The sequence below is a fragment of the Drechmeria coniospora genome, chromosome 01 (genome assembly GCF_001625195.1).
Source record: "Drechmeria coniospora strain ARSEF 6962 chromosome 01, whole genome shotgun sequence".
NCBI lineage: Eukaryota > Fungi > Ascomycota > Sordariomycetes > Hypocreales > Ophiocordycipitaceae > Drechmeria > Drechmeria coniospora.
The window spans coordinates 10,426,155-10,445,118 of NC_054389.1; the positions used below are offsets into that span (position 1 = coordinate 10,426,155).

Sequence of the window (18,964 nt, forward strand, 5' to 3'; positions counted from 1 at the left end):
ACGGGATTCTTGATGCTTTGTATTCTTCATTGGCATGCGTGTACGAGGTTTCTATGACGCCGCCGGTGAACGGTTGTACGATAGAAATTAGAATTATGCAGCAGAAAAACGAGTAATCATCGAGTCGCTGGGGATAAGCCAGTGAACGAAGGCTGAGAATCAGGTTCAATAAACTTAATTCCACCTCGCCAGTAGGTGGTACATGACAATACATGGGGGGACACGAAACAAACCACCAACGCCTTCCATGCAATGCCGGTTCCCATATGCTCGCTGCCTTTTACTTACCCCTTTCCCAGTGTAGCGCAACGCCATCACAGATGTCCCCGATTTCAATGACAAAAACGCCGTGATAATTCAACATCAAACGCTGTAGGATTGGACGTAGTACTGGGGCTAGTTAGATACAAGATCTCTTGCGACAGAGATGAACTTACGGTGACGACAGAGTCCTCCGTCGAGGAATCATCGTAATGTGGCACGTAGACGTATAATATCAGGGCATGGTCGTCTGCGAAGCAGGCAATGACTCTGCCTTCGAGCCTCCCCACACTGAGCACCCTGCTCCAGTCTTTTCCGTCGACGCGTACTGTGGCCCAACGGCCCGGACCGGCGTCGCGGAACTTGGTGCTAGGGTGCTGCTCGAGCGGCCTATCGAGCTGGGCGGGATCAAGCTCCGGGTTCTCCAAGTCGGACCAGACGCTGGCGATGTCGATGGTGTCGGTGGTGATGCGAAGACGTAAACTGCCGTGCATGTTGGCGCTGATCTCCAGCTTCGGTGACCTGTTGGCAGCACCAGACGCAAGGGCGAGCTTCGTGAAGCGGTCCGATATGGCTTTCAGTTGCAGCAGCGGCGGCAGCTGAATGTGGACGTCCGGTTCTCGCACCTTGGGCTGCATGATCATCTCGACCGTCTCTGGGTGGAGGACCCGGACGGGAATGTCCTGGGTGATGATCTTCTCATGCTCCCTCCGCAGCGACGTTTCGAGATGCTCGGGCTGGAAGAAGCCGTCGTCGTCGTCGTCGTCAGCGAAGGGGTCATCACTGGCGGTGACGGCGGGGGCGGCAGCGGCGGGGGCGGACTTGGCTGCCGCATTCGACGTCGTGGTGGTGATGGTCATGGAGAGGATGGGCAGGCCATCCTTCTTCGTAAGACGCAGCGTCGCAGAGATGCTGTTGAGGGCGGATCGGAGGGCTCGCTGGAGGGGTTGGAGGGGGAGCTCGAGGTTGATGGTGTTGGATGCTTCGGCGGACTGGATGATGTGACCGTCGAAGATGAGGTCCATGGCGATGGAGCTGCAAGGGCGCGCGTCACCATGGGTGCAGCCCGGGGCCAGCAGCACGGGCAAACTTACGCCCAGACTTGGGACCCCATGTCGGGGATGACGGTGAAGCGGGCCGTGTCATCGCTGAGGCGAACCCACGCAATCTTTTCCAAGCTCGCGAGCGCCGCGGTGAGTTCTCGGGGCACGGTTAGCTCTCGGTTTGATGGAGCGAACGGATAGATGTTTGGATGTATGGATGGTGCTAGAAGCAGCGACCATGTGACGTGTAGCTGGGAACTCGAGACATGCAGGTGAAAAGATGGGGGTAGAAGCTGGAATATCGGAAGTGCATACTTGCAAACGTGCGAATATTTTTCAATTCGGTGCGGAACCGCATGGCGAAAGCGCATTTGGCTGGGTGGCGATGAAGGCGAGATTGAGTGGAAGTGTGAAAGTGGGCGCTGACGAACAGGCGGCGAAGGTGCAGCTGGTTGGGGATGTGACGTTTGGCCGAGAGCGTGGTTGTACAAGTGGTAGCTCCCTAATACAAGTACTCTCAATACTATGGATACCACAAAAAGATACCGCATCCAACCGCCCCCTTCTATGTGGGTACATGACAATGGCCATATCCCATGACCAACGTCACAGCATCACGGTGTGATGGACGAGTTGTCACGGCTGCTGGGGTTCAGACCGGACTGTACCGTTACCATGATGGCGTTTGGATTACATAGCTTCCATTCTCTTCCATTCTCAGCCATTCTCAGCAGCCCCCTCCCAAAATGATTCCAAATTCGGCAAAGGAAATGCAGACGAAATGCAGAGGAGAAAGCCGCTCGTCGTCGTCGATGAATGTGAATGACCAGACCCCCAAACTAGCACGAGCAAGAGAGAAGAGTGGCGGAAGGTGAATAGGCCAGCTGCCTGCCACTGAAACTGCCGAATATCCTTGTGGATGGCGATGTGACGAGAGGGTGCTGGTGCAGGTCGGGGCTCTTCATGCGCTGGACTCTGCAACCCACTGATGTGCTACGCCGGTCGAAGCTGGGGGTAGAAGCATATATCGCGGCGGGAAGAGAGGGGGCTCGACTTATATCAGGCATCGTGGTTTGATAACCAAGTGGTGGCGCACCGTCATTGAGGAGGCTGGGCCCGAGTCGCCGGCCCCATCCGAGTAGAGGAGGCGAAGGTAGGTTGTGCAAGGTGTTTGGTCTAGGATCCAACAACGATTTCGAACCAGCGATGGTGGAGGTGTTTCTTCGAGAGCTTCTTGGTATGCATATGCACGCAGATGAATACGTAAGAGTTAGCGTGTGGGATGGAGGGAAATCCAACGCGAGACGGATGCAGAGGATGGGGGAAACGACGGCGATGAAGCCGCGGTATGCTTGCACGCCAGATGTATTGAATGAGAGGGGATGGCTTTGCTGGAATTTGTGATTCTCCTTCATCATGGCTATGGCCGGCGACGCCCGTCATGGTCATCATCACCTTCGTCGCTATCGTCCATGAAGCCTGCCTCTAGTCTGCTCGTCCGTCAGTCAGGCAGGCAAGTACCAGCGGGGAAGTGTCCCAAGACCTACTCTCGACCTAGCCGCGTCGATAGATCGGGCCGGATGGATGACACACGCCAATCTATGGCCCGCCACGTCTCCTCATCGACATCTTCCAACTCCTCGCCGTCCTCGTCACCGGTTTCGCCGTCGGTCGGAGAAGCGGAGCCGAGGACGGAGCTTCCGGGGACGACGCCGGCGGGAAAGCGACCGCTGAGGAAGGTGGAGAGTGGCGTGAATGTGGTGAAGCGGCCCATGATGCGATGGCGCAGGGACGTCGTATGGTTGGAGATGGTGTCGAGGGGCAGGTACTGACTGTAACGGCTGCGGTAGCGGCGCCAGAAGGGGACCAGGACAAATGTCAGGGCGAGGAAGACGACGAGGGAGATGATGGCGGGCACGAAGAGCGTCTGGAAGCAGCCTTGTTAGAATGACGGGTGGCATTCACGCCTAGTATCGGCCATGGAGACACGTAGATGGAGAGGCGACGGGCGGTGGTGGATCGCGGAACGAGGGGGAGGGGGGATGATACCTTGATGAAGGTCAGGTAGCTGGAGGCCATGATGGATGATGGATGGCCACGGCCAGCCCCTCGAAGCTGGGTATTTCTTGGACACCAGCCTTTGACGAGGGAGTCCGGGAAAGGGGAGCAGGACGGCAGCCGCCGACAACTCTGGGCAGAGGTTGAGGGCTGGAAAAGGCTGGTGGTGCCAAGCTGGTGATGGTGCCAAGATGGTGTTGAGGGTGGTGCCAAGGCGCGGCCCTCTGCCAAGGTGTTTGTACATGTAAGTACTCTGTACTTACTTATACTAGGTACCTAGTACTACTCTACGTTCAAGGCGTTGGTGCCCGTATCGGTGCCTTGATGTACTTGTGCAATACCTGTCCTGAGTACGGAGTAATACATGCTGTACTTGACAGTATACCGCGCCCCGTGGCAGTAATTACTAGTAACCGTCAGCGCACTAGAGCTACCTGCCAGAAGGTGTAATACTACTACTAGGTACTAACCTAGTACCTAGGTGTAGGTTAGTACGTGTACACCGTTCACCGTGCACCGTATCAACATGTAAGCACACCCACCAGGTACTAGGTACTTTCAGGTGACCGCCAGTCCAGCGCCCTGACGCCCTGACGCCCAACAGGCCCAGGACTCAACATTCACCCGTGCTTGTTGCAGGCCTGCGTTTCATCGGCGCCTTCTAACGGTGGGAGCGTCGATGGCTCGAATGCCAGAAGTCAGAAGAGCCATTCGCGGAGGAGACTGTGCTGAATCCTTCTTGCATTCATAGTTGTACGTACAGTAGGCTCAGCTTGTGTTGCGCTGACGCGAGACGTGGGATCCGAGAGTGGACAACGCATTGCTCATGGCTTTCATGGGTTCAGGAGTACTTCAATCTTGAAGGGCGATTCTACTTTACTTATTGTAGTAGCATGTACAGGTAGTGTACGAATGACCCAATGGCGCTTCTTCTTTCCATGTATAATGCTGCTCGCCAATCACGATCGATGAAGTTGTGTGGTGTGGTGGTTGTGTTGGTGGTGGTGTGGTGGTGTGGTGGTGATTGCTTATCGCTTATGTCGGCAGTGGGGTTTGATCGTCGTCGCGTCGAATGAACATCGCACAGCCGATTGACTCTGCGTTTCGGGAGCTCCACGGGCACGGGCTCGATATTGGATTGGCATTGGCATAGCTGCTCGTCTCGTTGATGAATTCCTTGTTGACCGGTACTACTAAAACATGGTACATTAGAACACTTGCGTCTTTACAATGTACATGTATGAGTCCTCATGTTCTGTATGTGTACTGTACACCTACAGTACCTGTATATGTACTGTATACTAGGTACGGAGTATGTGTAGGCACCTTCACAAGTACAGTACTTACTCCGCAAATTGCTACTCCGCAAATTGCTACTGACACGTACAGCAGAGTACAGAACTTAAGTACTAATTACACTTAGAAATTACTACATTACGCAGCCTACCACCGCCACGCTGCCGGAAATTACATTGTGTGATAAGACCGTACTTATGGCCATGTGGAGTTGAAGCCATGAGCTATGAAAGAGTACATTACTAGGTGCCTGGTGGTTTGGTGGTGTGGCCTGATTGTGAGGATGTGACGGAGAACCAGCCGGTATTACAATGAATATTCTGCGAGCATAATGCTGTATTTGCCTTTTGAGGATACGTACCTGCGGAGTCTTGTAGGTGTAGGCACCTTTACCTAGTAGTGGCTGTACTTGTAGCTCACTGGCTGCAACTCCTATTCTGCAGGGTGCGGTAGGCCTTCATTAGTGCTACCTTGCTGTAATCACTATCAGCACCGGGTTGTCAGTAGTTTCTACCAAGATATACTTGCATTATTAGGATCTTAATGCCTAGGTACTAGGTACCTATTAGGTAGGCACATCATACAGTACTGTACAGTACTGCACATGAACTTGGTATTGGTACGGCTTGTCTGCCCCGTCGCGATAACAGTCCCAGGAACCCACCTACTTAGGTACTAGGCACTACAACTAGGCAGTACTTACCTAGTAGTTAGCTGCTGCATGTTCAGAGTAGGTGTAATACTCCGTGCAGCGCAGTAAGTCCATGGTTCATGGCGCCGCACACCCTTCTGCGCCGATCACAAAAGCAGGGGCGCTCGAGAGGGCGGTACTGGTACGGCCACTAAGAGGTCGCTTTGCTCTAGCCAAGAGGCGGACAGAAGGGCCCCCCTGTCACCGGCTCTTCAGGGGCATGGTACAACGCCTGGCACCTGGCACGGAACTCTCCGCATTCTTCTCTCAGTCGTTCCATCGATAATCAGTAAACAGCACCGCACAGTACAGCACAGCGCACAGCAGAGCACAGCGCACAGTGTTTACGCACGGCACCAACCACCAACCTCCAACAGCCAACCACCAATCGCCAACCGCCAACCGTCCATGCCGCACGGTGCTTCATTGGACACGGGACACTCGCTTCACCCACGTCCGTCATCAAACTATCCGACCGCAACGACGACCGGCCGAAGACAGCAAGACAGCCTCCCTTGCAGCCTCGTAGCAGACGAAGCCGTGACCGGCCGCCGGCAGCTGTTTCGGCGCGTTTGTCACTTCAGCAGCAGGTGACGGTCTCGATCCCGATCCCGATCTCGACCTGCCAGGAGCGTCGCCCAAGCCATTCGAACAGATATTCCCCACGCCCACTCCCATCCCCCCTCACCTTCCCGCCCACCCCCTTCCGAATCTTCGAAGCCGCCGTCGGCCAAGTCGGCGCGGCCAGGACCTGGTCGGTCAGCCGGACCACTGACCAGCGGTGTGTGTCCCTGTCGACCAGACCTTGATTGCCGGCCACGACCCCCATGATGCGACCGGCCTTGAGCCAGCACTCTATCCAACACTGCCCCTAGCTGTTCCGAACGCGTCCTCGGCGCCGTCCTTGTCGACCATGTCATCCGCCGACAAGCCGAGGCAGTCGTCGTCGGCCGGACGATCCCTCTTCTCGAGGAATAAGAACAAAGATCGTCGAACCGTCGACGTCGACCACCTCGATGCCGCCAGCACCATGAGCTCGCGCTCCTCGCGTCACAAGCGAGACTCGTCCGCCGCATCCATCGACCTACCTGCGACCCCGGACCCCGGGATCAACATGATGGCAGGAGTGATGGCGTCCATTCCTTACGACAGCATCCCCGCAGGTTCGAGGTCGCCCATTTCCGTCGACTATCTGCCGAAGCCCGACCACATGCCCCCCCGTCGCGATCCGCTGCCGCATCAGCTAAGCAAAGGCGATTTCCATCAGTACCCTACCGTTGATACGTCCACCATGCACGCAGGATCCCATGCCTCCTTGCCATCGCGGTCCGTCCCGGGCGCCGGCCTCACCATGGCCTCGACGGGGCGTCATACCCAGTACCAACAATGGGGTCCGCCCCGTGGTAGCGTCTCGAGCACGACGAACGGCTCGCGTTACGATTCCTACACGCCCCCAAACGGCCGCGCCTCGGGGGACACCCTCAGCGTGTACACGGGCAACCCGTCTCATCGAGACGTGGCCTCGGCGCGCTCGTCGCAGATGACCATAAGCTCACCATCGTCCCCGAGCCTGCACGGCCCTCCTCAATCCTACCGAGACTCGAGCCGCTTGACCAAGTTCTCTGGCGCCGGCGCCCCCCCCGGCTCCCACGATGGCTTCTACTTTCCCAAACCAGACGATGACAACGTCGTGGAGCAGATGTTCCTCCAGCTCATGCAGAAGCGAGGCTGGCATAACCTCCCCGAGCAAGCGAGGCGCCAAATGATGGCCTACCCGCCCCAGAAGAAGTGGACTCTCCTGCACCAGGATCGCCTGACGGAATGGCAAGGGGAGCAGAAGCGACGGCTCACGGCACGAGCGAACCAGTACGCCGCCCCCGACGTGACCACCTACTCGGACGAGGAGGGAACGCCCGAGTGGTACGTGAGGAGGGTCATGGAAGACAAGCTCGACTCCAAGGGCATGGGCAGCCTCGAGGTCAACCTCAGGACCCAGCAGATCGGCTGGGTGAAGCGCTTCGTCGAATGCCAGGGCCAGGTCGCCCTCGTCACCCTGCTCCTGAAGCTCAACCGGAAAACGGCCAGCGGGCCGGCCCAGGAAAACCCCAAGGCGGAGAGGAACCTGGACCGCGAGTACGACATCATCAAGTGCCTCAAGGCGCTCATGAATAACAAGTTTGGCGCCGACGACGCCCTCATGCAGTCCAAGGTCCTCCTGGCCCTCGCCACCTCCCTGATTTCCGCACGGCTCACGACGAGAAAGCTCGTCAGCGAAATCCTCACCTTCCTCTGCACCTGGGGCCGGAACGGCGAAGGCCACCTCAAGGTCATCCAAGCCCTGGACGATGTCAAGGCCCAGTCGGGCGAGAACGGCAGGTTCGACGCCTGGATGCGCCTCGTCGAGGTCACCGTCGACGGTCGCGGCAAGATGGGCAGCCTCGTCGGCGCCAGCGAGGAGCTCCGCACCGGCGGCATCGGCATGGAGAACCTGCTCATGGAATACGCCGTCACGACGCTCATGCTCATCAACATGATCGTCGACTCTCCCGAGCGAGACCTGCAGCTCCGCGTCCACATCCGGGCTCAGTTCACCGCCTGCGGCATCAAGCGCGTTCTCACCAAGATGGAAGGCTTCCAGTACGACCTCCTCGACAAGCAGATCGAGCGCTACCGCACCAACGAAGCTATCGACTATGAGGATATGCTTGAGAGGGAAAGCAGCAGCGTCAAGGACAATGTCGAGAGCGACATGAAGGACCTGAATGACCCCGTCCAGATTGTCGATGCCATCCAGCAGCGGATCCACGGCAGCAGGGCGCAGGACTACTTCATTTCCGCCCTCCAGCACCTCATGCTCATCCGCGCCAACGACGGCGAAGAGCGGCTGCGCATGTTCCAGCTTGTCGATTCCATGCTCAGCTACGTCGCCATGGACCGTCGCCTGCCCAACATGGATCTCAAGCAGAGCCTGAACTTTACCGTCCAGAGCCTCCTCGACAAGCTGCATACCGATTCGGAAGCCCGGCAGGCGCAGGATGAGGCACTCGAGTCGCGCCAGATCGCCGAGGCCGCCATGGCTGAGCGCGACGAGGTGCGAGCCCGGCTCGAGCTCGGAGCGAACGGTCTGGTCGCCAAGATGCAGAAGCAGCTTGACGAGCAAGCCCGCTTCATCGATGCTCAGAAGCGTCAAGCGGACGGCCTCAAGACGGAACTCGACAGCATCCAGACGGCGAGGGCCAAGGAAGCGCAGAGGAACGAGCTGGAAACGAGAGAGCTCTACCTCATGCTCCGAGATGCGCAGGACATTGCCGCATCCAACGCCGCCAAGGGCAGCAAGGGGACCGCCGAGCAGATGAAGGGCATCCTCGACCGGGACCAACTCATGGACCGCCTCCAGATGCAGCTCGAGCGGCAGAAGACTCAGTACAAGCTCGAGGGCAGAGTCTGGGGCGAGGCGACCGGGCCTTCAGATCGCCTGCGCGCGCTTCGGGAGGAGATGGAGGACGACATCCCCGGAACCCCCCCCGGCGGCGGCACCCCGCCTCGAGATTTCACCAATAGTATGCTTGGCAGCCTGAATCGTCCGTCGAGGATTATGCGAAAGCCGATCAACCCCCTGAAGGATCTCGACGACGAGGGCATCACGGAGGGGGGCGAAAACACGGAGCTCGAGGATGGCGTCATCTACGAGCGCCCGCGGATCGTGGAGATGAAGCGACCCGTCATCGATCCGAAGCAACAAGCCGGCTTGGTCAGCGAGATCGGCTCCAAGGTGAAGAAGTACGAGGGAGGCGCCTCGGAGGAGGGCGACGGCGTGACGACGGGGCCGTCGCACCCAAGCATGGAATCCGGCATGCCCGATGCCCCGGCGGATGGCGACACACCTAAGGTTCAGGTCACCGACCCAACCGGGGCAGCCGCCGCGCCGCCGCCTCCGCCGCCTGCGCCTCCATCAGGCCAGATTCCCGGTGCACCCCCGCCGCCTCCTCCGCCTCCGCCCCCCCCGATGCCCGGCATGTTGCCGGGTGGCCCGCCACCTCCGCCTCCACCGCCTCCGATGCCGGGTACGCCGGGTGCATTGGGCATGCCGCCGCCACCACCTCCGCCCATGCCAGGGTCCATGTCTGGCGGTTTCTTGTCGCCGCCGACCACGTTCACCTCCTCTCCCGGCATCGGCATGCCTGGTGTCAGGCCCAAGAAAAAGCTCAAGGCGTTGCACTGGGACAAGGTCGACACACCCGAAACCAGCCACTGGGCGGCGCATACTCCTACCCCCGAGGAGCGAGAGGAGAAGTATCACGAGCTCAACCGCAAGGGAATCCTGGACGAGGTCGAGAAGCTGTTCAAAGCCAAGGAGATCAAGCAGATCGGCGCTGGGGTCTCGAAGAAGAGCGACAAGAGGCAAATCATCTCCGCCGACCTCCGCAAGGCTTACGGTAAGGGCGCATACTCACCCTCGAGGATTCGACCCCCTGTGGCTAACCCTTGTCAGAAATCGCCTTTGCCAAGTTCTCTCAGCACTCGGTCGAGAAGATTGTGCAAATGATTATTCACTGCGACCAGACCGTGCTGGACAACCCGGTCGTCATGGAATTCCTGCAGAAGGAGGACTTGTGCAACATCTCGGACAACACTGCCAAGCAGATGGCCCCCTATAGCAAAGATCTGACGGGACCGGAAGCCGGTGGCCAAACTAGGGAATTGGATCCGGCCGACCTCACGCGCCAGGACCAGATCTACCTGTTCACCGCCTTTGAGCTTCACCACTACTGGAAGAGCAGATGCAGGGCCCTGATGCTGACGCGAAGCTTCGAGGCCGACTACGAAGAGCTCAGCGAACGGATGCGCCAGGTTGTGACGGTGTCGGAGAGCCTCAGAGACTCGGTGTCGCTCATGAACGTTCTCGGCCTCATTCTGGACATTGGCAACTACATGAACGACGCGAACAAGCAGGCGCGCGGCTTCAAGCTCAGCTCGTTGGCTCGACTGGGCATGGTGAAGGACGACAAGAACGAGTCGACGCTGGCCGACCTCGTCGAACGGATCGTGCGAAACCAGTACCCCGAGTGGGAGGGATTCGTCAACGACATCGCCGGCGTCTTGGCGGTGCAAAAGGTCAACGTCGAGCAGCTGAACACGGACGCGAAAAAGTACGTGGAAAATGTGCGAAACGTTCAGATGTCGCTCGACTCCGGCAACCTGAGCGACCCGAAGAAGTTTCACCCGCAGGATCGCGTGAGCCTGGTGGTACAGCGGTGCATGAAGGATGCGCGGAGGAAGGCGGACCAGATGGAGCTGTACCTGGAAGAGATGACGCGGACGTACAAGGACATCATGGTCTTTTACGGCGAGGACCCGACGGATGAGAATGCCCGCCGGGACTTTTTCTTCAAGCTCGCCACCTTCCTGAGCGAATGGAAGAAGTCGCGGGAGAAGAACGTGCAGCTGGAGGAGACGAAGCGGCGCAACGAGGCATCGATGAAGCGGAAGCATGCGCAGCAGAAGGCGGCGACGCTCGTTGACGGAGGGCCGGCCTCGGCCACGAGCACGGGTGCCATGGACTCGCTCCTCGAGAAGCTTCGAGCGGCGGCACCACAGGCTCGGGATCAGCGAGACCGACGGCGGCGTGCACGCCTCAAGGACCGACACCAAGTTCGCGTCGCATCAGGCCAACAGATGCCAGACGTCGACGAGTCACTCGAGATTGAGGTCGATCTGCCGAGCGGAGAGACGGGACCGGGTGAAGAGGCTGCGCTTCTCAGCCCCCCACTGACATCGCCGAAAGGAAGCGGGGATGATGTCGCGGACCGAGCGGCCGCCCTCCTGCAAGGCATGCGCGGCGGCGAGGCTGCGGATGGCAGCGATGCCGACAGGAGGGAAAGCATGCGGCAGGCCAGGAGGCAAACGGCCGAGGAGGAGCGAAGGTTGCGAAGGAGCCGAAGGGAGAAGGCCACGTCCACTGCGATGGACGATGCTGGTGCGAGGGAGGGTTTGGCCGAGGACGGCACGACGAATACGCCTGCCATTGAGGAAGAGGATGCTGCGAATGAAGAGGAGGAGGATAAGCTGGGAGCGAGGCAGGGTGGCGACGAGGATGCCGAGCCGCCGTCGAGGACGACGCAGGCGGCACTGCAGGAGGACGGGCAGGAGAGGTTGCAGGAGGAGTAAAGAAACTCGTTTGCTTGCGTCAGCGAGTGCCGTCGGAACTTGACGCTTGCCGTAGGTAATGTTTTATCAGCCGCAGGTTACATTAGGTGCTAAGAAATAGCTGGTCAAGAATTGGCGAGAACATTCATTGGTGGCCAAGGCCCAGGTGGGAAAACGGAAGCACCTTGTCGAGCCATGCAACGATCATGTCTTGGTACCGCGGCTTCCCATGGAATGCATCTCGCGTCATCGGCCTACCGACGCATGCTCATGTTATGCCACCTGAGCGTTGTAGCATCCGGGGAGATGGAACATGGAGGGAGGTAGGCCATTGCGATTGTTCTTCATTATGATATCATGAGTGCTGCCAACTGCGGTTCGCCCGTCCAAATCACCACCATGCTCGTCCCATCCAACGCCAATGCTGCTATGCGGCCTCGGTTTCGTTCACCTCGATGGACTCAGCGGCCTGTTAAAGCCTCCCTGTCGGTTCATGTACTGTCGATATTCTGATTTTTTCTCCTTGCGCACAGTACCGCTATCGTTGCCGGCGACCATCTTGCCCTTGGTGGAGCTGAATCCGCCGAAGCCCATCATGGCCTGCATGGCTGCAACGTCCGGGTCGACATCGGCGTCGGCTTCGTCGGCGGCGGCGTCCAGGGTATCGCCGGGCGAGGACGGACCATTGTGGCGAGTCCTGCTGTGCTTGCGGCGGCGCGGCGACGGGCTGCGTGGTCGGTTGCCGACGGTACGGGATGTTTGTTGTTGGTCTGGTGGACGAGACCGCGAAGGCAGGTCGACAACGGGTGGGGGGGAACTTGGGGGGGAGGCGGAGCGGCGACGAGGGGAGTCCTTGTCTTCGCCTCGATGACGATAGTCGCGATGGTCTCGAGGATCGAACCGGTCATCGCGACGATCCCATCCCCTGGCACGATCACGATCACGATCACGATCTCGGTCGTCGTCGTCACGGCCGCGGTAACGGTCACGGTAACGGTCACGGTCTCCGCGTCCGCCACGGCCTCTATCAGCATCTCGATCTGTGTATCGTCGACCGGGAGATCGATCTCCCGCCGCTCTCTCCCGAGAGCCGGCGCGGTATCCCCTCCAGTTGGAGTCTCTAGGTTCCCGTGCGGGCAGTCTCTCCCGTTCGAAGGCTTCGGATTCGTCCCACATTTGATGGCTGTCTGGCCGGCGGCCACGGCGGGGGTCGCTCATGCTGAGGTGCTGGGGTCCGGCTGCGGTGTCCCCGGAGGACTGTGGTGCGGTGCGGTGCGAAGGCGGGAATGCCGGCGGTCGAAAAATGTGCTGGATCGAATGCCTGTTGTAGTGAATGTGTGTATGGTGGTGCCGCTGCGTGTGAGGCTGAACGAGACAGGAGTGCACATGTATTTGCATGTAATACTTAACTTAACAGTTCTGAAGTACAACTAAGCACTGTACTTACTTAAGTAATACGCACTGTAAGTGTAAGTACAGAGGAGTGTGGAGAGATGATGGATCGGTAGTGGTAGATGTGGCTAACGCTAACTGTGGCGAGTGAATTCGCCATTGGCTGGCCGATCGAGGTTCGCCGCAAGTACGCCCCCCCAGGAACAAACAGGCACCACCCGCGGTTCGCTGGAAGGTCCAGCTGCTCGTCCCTCTCGGCAGCCTTGCCGCTTGCTCCCTTCGCAGCTCACCGGGACCAACGTGGCCCCAACACCCGGATCTTGGAAGCTCCCTTCGCCCATCTTCCATCCGCCCCTTCCATTCCCTCTCTCTTGCGTATTATTTCCGTCCCCATGAGAATCCTGCGTCGATAGAGAACAGGTGCAGAATGGCCAGGCTCGCCCGATTGATAGCGGTGGCGGCGGCGGCGGCGACGGCGGCAGGCGTCACTGCCGCCGGGGACGAGTCCATCTTGACGAGCGAGATCGGTCGACTCAACAACCAGAGCCTGCTATGGGGTCCTTACAAGCCGAACCTGTACTTTGGCATGCGTCCCAGACTGCCTCAAGGCCTCATGGCGGTGCTCATGTGGGGACGCATCAACAACCATGCCGACATAAACGAAGGTGGTCCAACTTCTTTCCTCCACCAGCCAAAGGCTCGCCCTGCTGACTCTGACTCTGGGCCGTAGGTATACGCTACACGTGCGAGCAGAACGACGGCATGCACGGTTACGGCTGGGACGAGTACGATGCTCGAGACGGCGGCGTTCAGACGATCCACGACGACGCCAACATGATCGACATGACGACGTCTCTCGTCAAGATTCCAGGGGGCAACCACGGAGGCAGCTGGGCTGTGCGAGTCAAGGGAAAGCTCATGAAGAACGCGGCCAAGGACCACAAGACGGCCATCTACTTGTACATTGCGCAGGAGGCGGCCGGCGAGCTCAACGTCATCGGCACCGGCACCGAGTTCGGCTTCGAGGGGGACGTGAGGTTGGATGGCAAGACGGAGGCTCTCGGCAACTATCAGATTCTCGTCACCAAGGGCAATGGGAAGCACCCGACGAGCGACCACCCGGCCACGCTCCTGAAGCGCCTCGACACGACGGTGGTGGCGAGCGAGACGTACCCAAACAACCTGCTCTGGCAGGCTCGGCCCCTTCTCTACCGAGAGCTGCAGAAGCCGGCCAAGCATTTCGAGGAAACGTACGGCAGCGAGGACCTGCCCCCGGCATCCCAAATGTACCGAATCAACCACACGCCTGGGCGGGCCAACACGCACATGGTGCAGAAGACGTTTGAGGGTGATTTCCAGTTCGACCTCGTCTTCATGTCGGCTTCGATGGGCAGGAACATCACCTCCAAGGACGTCACGCGGGAAATCAAGCGGACGTCGGAGTCGTTCGGGGAGCGCTTCTCGTCCGTCTTCGACTTCCAGGCCCCCTTCAAGGCGGCCAAGTACCAGCAGTTCGGGAAGAGCATGTTCTCCAACCTCCTCGGCGGCGTAGGCTACTTCCACGGCGACCAGGTGATCGACCGTTCCTACGCGGCCGAGTACGAGGAGGAAGATGAGAATTTCTGGGTCGACGCGGCCGAGGCTCGGGCGCGCGGCCATCAGAAAGCCGAGGGACCGTTCGAGCTCTTCACGAGCATCCCGTCGCGGCCCTTCTTCCCCCGCGGCTTCCTCTGGGACGAAGGGTTCCACCTGATGCCCATCGCCGACTGGGACATGGACTTGGCGCTCGAGATCGTCAAGAGCTGGTACAACACCATGGACGCCGACGGCTGGATCCCTCGGGAGCAGATCCTCGGCGACGAAGCGCGGGGCAAGGTGCCCGAGGAATTTCAGGTGCAGTATCCGCACTACGCCAACCCGCCGACGCTCTTCCTCGTCATCGAGGACTTCATGGAGCGCCTGCGCAAGTCCAACGGCAGCGGGCCGGCGCCGAAGGAGAAGCTGTCGCAGGACGAGACGCTGCACTCGGCCCACCTGGACATCAGCGAGCTCGGGGAGGAGTACGTGCGGAAGCTGTACCCGCTTCTCCGACGGCAGTACGACTGGTTCCGGAAGACGCAAAGCGGCGACGTCAAGTCGTACGAGCGGGAGGCGCGCTCGGCCAAGGAGGTGTACCGCTGGCGAGGCCGGACGGAGACGCACTGCCTCACGAGCGGGCTCGACGACTACCCTCGGGCGCAGCCGCCGCACCCGGGCGAGCTGCACGTCGACCTGCTGTCGTGGGTCGGGCTCATGACGAAGTCGCTGATGAACATTGCCGACTCGATCGGCTTGACGAGCGACGTGGCCGAGCTGGCCAAGAACCTCGAGGGCATCGAGGGCAACCTCGTGGACCTGCACTGGTCCGAGAAGGACGGCTGCTTCTGCGACGCGACGATTGACGAATTCGAGGAGAACAAGCTCGTCTGCCACAAGGGCTACATCTCGCTCTTCCCCTTCCTCGTCGGCCTCCTCCGGCCGGACGACGCGAAGGTGGGCCGGATGCTCGACCTCATGGGCGACGAGAACGAGCTCTGGAGCGGCCACGGCCTGCGCAGCCTGAGCCGGGGGGATGAGTTTTACGGCACCGGCGAGAACTACTGGCGCGGTCCCGTGTGGATGCCGTTCAACTACATGGCGGTGACGCAGCTCTACGTACGTTTTTTCTCGCGCGACGATCCTTTTCTCCCTCCCTTTTCCCGTTCGCAACCCAACCCCCCCTTCCCGTACCCCCTTGACCTCCCTTCCCGGCCGCCTGCGCGTGCGCGCGCGACGTGATCGAAGGAGAATTTTGCTGACAGTTACTTTTTTTTTTCGCGCCCGCAGCGGCTCGCGAAGCAACCCGGACCATTCTCGGACCGCGCGCGCGACATGTACACGAGGCTGCGCAAGGACCTCGTGGAGACGGTGTACGAGAGCTGGAAGGAGACGGGCTTCGCCTGGGAGCAGTACAACCCGGAGACGGGGGCCGGGCAGCGAACGCAGCACTTTACGGGCTGGACAAGTCTCGTGGTGAAGCTCATGGCGATGGAGGATCTCTCGGGGCAGCACGAGCGGGACGAGCTGTAGGAGCCGCAGGAGCCGCGGGAGCCGCAGGAGCTGTGGGAGGAGTAATGGGTGCACGCGCTGTACAGTATAGTAGTACACGGGGGAAATAAAAAAGGAACAGGGACGTGGCGATTGGCATGTGACGGGCGGCAAATGAGGGGGGGGATGGCATTAGAACTACATGTATGCGCATGAAATGCATATATTATACAAGTCGCTGCACGGAGTACGGAGTACTTGCAATGTATCGCAAAGTACGTGCTGAAGTCACGGTCGAGTGCTGATCAATCGGCGACGGCGAGCAGCGCTCAGTGTGCAGGCCTGCCGCCATGCTTCGTCATTGTGCAACAACAGCAGGCAGCGCGACGATAACGCTGAAGAACAATGACGCTACTGGCAGCAAGGACCTTTTGGATGGACGGCGCAACGGTGAGTGCTGTCCGAGGAGTCATCGGGGCGGCAAGGTGGCAGCAGACGCACTCGCGCGCAGGCAGATGACGGCGTGGGCGATGCAAGATGCAAGGGATCGGATCGGCCTCGGTTGTTTTCGGCCTCTATTTCTCAGCACCAGCGACCAGGGACGACGCACAGCAGGCAGAGGCTCCCGATTGGGAATTCGGATGTCAGGAGCGGAGGAGTCGGCGGATGCTACGTGACAACGACACGAGCAGGATACGGGCAGGACGTGGTACGGAGCCTTGCGAACATGCACAGTAAGTAGACGTGGTGGTACGCAGTGGTGGTGGTGGTGGTATTAATAGTACAGCAGTGGCAGCAGCAGCAGTGGCAGCAGCAGCAGTCCTACGTAGCACCTTGATGAGGTCGTTGGCGATGCTGACGTAGGCGATGCGTGCTGTACGATGGATACGGGCGCCGTCGGGGTCCAAGGGGCCGGCCATTCGCAGGGGCGGCCATTGCTGTGCGGATAGAGCTACACGTACAGCACGGTACAGCGTGCAGCGTACAGCACGGTGCAGCGTACAGCACGGTGCAGCGTACAGCACGGTGCAGCGTACAGCACGGTGCATCGTACAGCACGGTGCATCGTACAGCGTACAGTGTACCTACAATATACAGCAGTGTACAGGAGCATCCGGAGTAGGTGCAAATGGTATTAATGGCAGGCAAGTGCAGTGTTTCCACCTCTATGACATGTAGGTAGATGCCTGTTTTTTTCTTGGACGACGACCTCTGACGGATCGGACCGGATCGGTATTACAGGTACGTCGAGCGGTGACGGGGGCGGGGTCCGTGGGAGGCAGGGGGATGCCAGGGGTCGTCAGAAGAGCTCGTGGATGGAGGCCTCAGGGTCTCCCTCGATTCGGCATCTCTCGCTTTGGTTTCGGGCATGGGACCGCGGTGCATGCACATGCGCATGTCGAGAAATGGCAGGGGGTAACCCGGAGTATGACACGGTACGAAGGAAGATTCCACAGGCACCATCGTCTCGTAGATTTAGGAGGTAGAATATCGGAACCTACTACAGTGGAACGCAGCATGTACGGCACTCTGAGGACACTAGGAACACGGGCGGAAAAGGCATGCAAGTGCTGGCAAGCAGGACTACTTACACCTACAGTACTGTACCCACTTAGTACCTAGTACTTTAGTACATTGCACTTAATTACCAGTACGACGCTTCATTGGCGTAGGTGTGTGTGCCATTGTAATTCCAACTTGGCGCACTCGGGACGGGGACGAGGTCGAGACGAGAATACGGGCGGTACGAGTACTCCGTACAAGTGCGAGTAAGCACATGCAAGTGCTGTACCTATTGCGTACGCTGTACAAGGTACTGCAGCACAAGCAAGTAATACTTGCAGCGAATCGCTTCCCCCATTCGGCGGCGGCTGTGCCCTGTCTGTCGGCCCGCCCGCCCGCGCGCCAGCGGCGACGACGGTCCCGGAGCGGCAGGAGCGGCAGGCAGAAAGGGTCTATTTTTAGGGGTATTTTGGGTCCATGCTACGTGTATACTACTACAACTACTCCATACTCCGTACTGTGCTTGGTGTTTGCATGTGCGCCGGATGCCTGCCTGGCGGTCGGCGGTTCCGGTTCATCGTCTTCCTTGGTCGCTAGGACGGGTTGAGCCAAGTACTTGGCACTCTCGTGCGTCGTCGTGCGGTGCTGCGGATGCGGCTGCCACTGGTGGTGGTGGTGGTGGTGGTGGTGATGGTGGTGCAGTGGGCTCCAGGCAGGTATTACCAGGGGACCTAAGCACTGTACTTAGGTACTAGGTATTACGCGGTTCCTGGAGCGGTACGTTGGGGAACGGGGCGGCACGGTACCGGTTCGTACCTCGTACCGACCAACCTACGTCGTTGTGCCAGTTCACCACCAATGACAACTTTCTCGCGGCATCAACCAAGGCCGTCGTCGTCGTGCTGGTGATGATCGGGGTACGAGACGGAGTGCTCGGTGCATCAACCTGCCACCGAGCACGCCCGACGGCACTCGCACTCGCGGGCACCTGGGACGTGGGCGAGGAAATGCAGCAGGGGATGGAGGGAGGCGGAGCGCATGGTTGAACCGTGGTTTGCTGCAAGGCCGAAGCCCCAGGCCTTCGGATGGTGGGAGTGAGTGACGATGTACTTGCGCTGCGTCGAGCATCAACAGGTACAAGTACGAGCAGATACTCCGTGGCAGGTATGTGTAGATGTACTGTAATTACTTTGACGTAAGCATACTACCTAGTAGGCTACCGTGACAGTGTACGAGCGAGTGCTCTGCAAGTATTACCTCTAGTGGTAGTGTAACTGTGTACTAGGTACTATCTAAGTAAGTATTACTTAGTAGTGTGAGTGCATGCAGGTATACCGTGCATCGTCTACTCCGTACTGTAGGTAAATGTGCTGCGCAAAAAGAGGGTGAATGATACTGCTGTACTCCGTACTCTGTACGTGTTAGCACCGCCATACGAGGCAAATGCAAGCAAGTACCAGGCTGGTCCCCGATGACACATGGCACATGGCACATGGCAGGTGCGTCA

The 18,964-nt window shown here is 59.1% G+C and overlaps 5 protein-coding genes across 5 annotated transcripts; 2 read left to right on the forward strand and 3 right to left on the reverse strand.

The window, feature by feature from the left end:
* Positions 1 to 363: 363 nt before the first annotated feature.
* DCS_02772 (uncharacterized protein) lies at positions 364 to 1,662 on the reverse strand (the record flags this gene model as incomplete). Its single annotated transcript, XM_040800098.1, has 4 exons — positions 364 to 390; positions 438 to 1,296; positions 1,356 to 1,527; positions 1,620 to 1,662. 4 exons carry the CDS (start codon positions 1,660 to 1,662, stop codon positions 364 to 366), a joined length of 1,101 nt encoding a protein of 366 aa, XP_040660981.1.
* A 1,062-nt stretch (positions 1,663 to 2,724) lies between these two features.
* On the reverse strand, positions 2,725 to 3,383 carry DCS_02773 (uncharacterized protein; the record flags this gene model as incomplete). The annotated part of the gene is made up of 3 exons (XM_040800099.1): positions 2,725 to 2,794; positions 2,852 to 3,231; positions 3,354 to 3,383. 3 exons carry the CDS (start codon positions 3,381 to 3,383, stop codon positions 2,725 to 2,727), a joined length of 480 nt encoding a protein of 159 aa, XP_040660982.1.
* A 2,996-nt stretch (positions 3,384 to 6,379) lies between these two features.
* Positions 6,380 to 11,517, forward strand: DCS_02774 (Rho GTPase effector BNI1; the record flags this gene model as incomplete). Its single annotated transcript, XM_040800100.1, has 2 exons — positions 6,380 to 9,823; positions 9,913 to 11,517. The coding sequence occupies 2 exons, from the start codon at positions 6,380 to 6,382 to the stop codon at positions 11,515 to 11,517; spliced, it is 5,049 nt and encodes a 1,682-aa protein (XP_040660983.1).
* Positions 11,518 to 11,943: 426 nt separating this feature from the next.
* Positions 11,944 to 12,714, reverse strand: DCS_02775 (uncharacterized protein; the record flags this gene model as incomplete). The annotated part of the gene is made up of 1 exon (XM_040800101.1): positions 11,944 to 12,714. The coding sequence occupies one exon, from the start codon at positions 12,712 to 12,714 to the stop codon at positions 11,944 to 11,946; it is 771 nt and encodes a 256-aa protein (XP_040660984.1).
* A 601-nt stretch (positions 12,715 to 13,315) lies between these two features.
* On the forward strand, positions 13,316 to 15,996 carry DCS_02776 (glucosidase I; the record flags this gene model as incomplete). Its single annotated transcript, XM_040800102.1, has 3 exons — positions 13,316 to 13,553; positions 13,619 to 15,582; positions 15,754 to 15,996. 3 exons carry the CDS (start codon positions 13,316 to 13,318, stop codon positions 15,994 to 15,996), a joined length of 2,445 nt encoding a protein of 814 aa, XP_040660985.1.
* Positions 15,997 to 18,964: the final 2,968 nt, after the last annotated feature.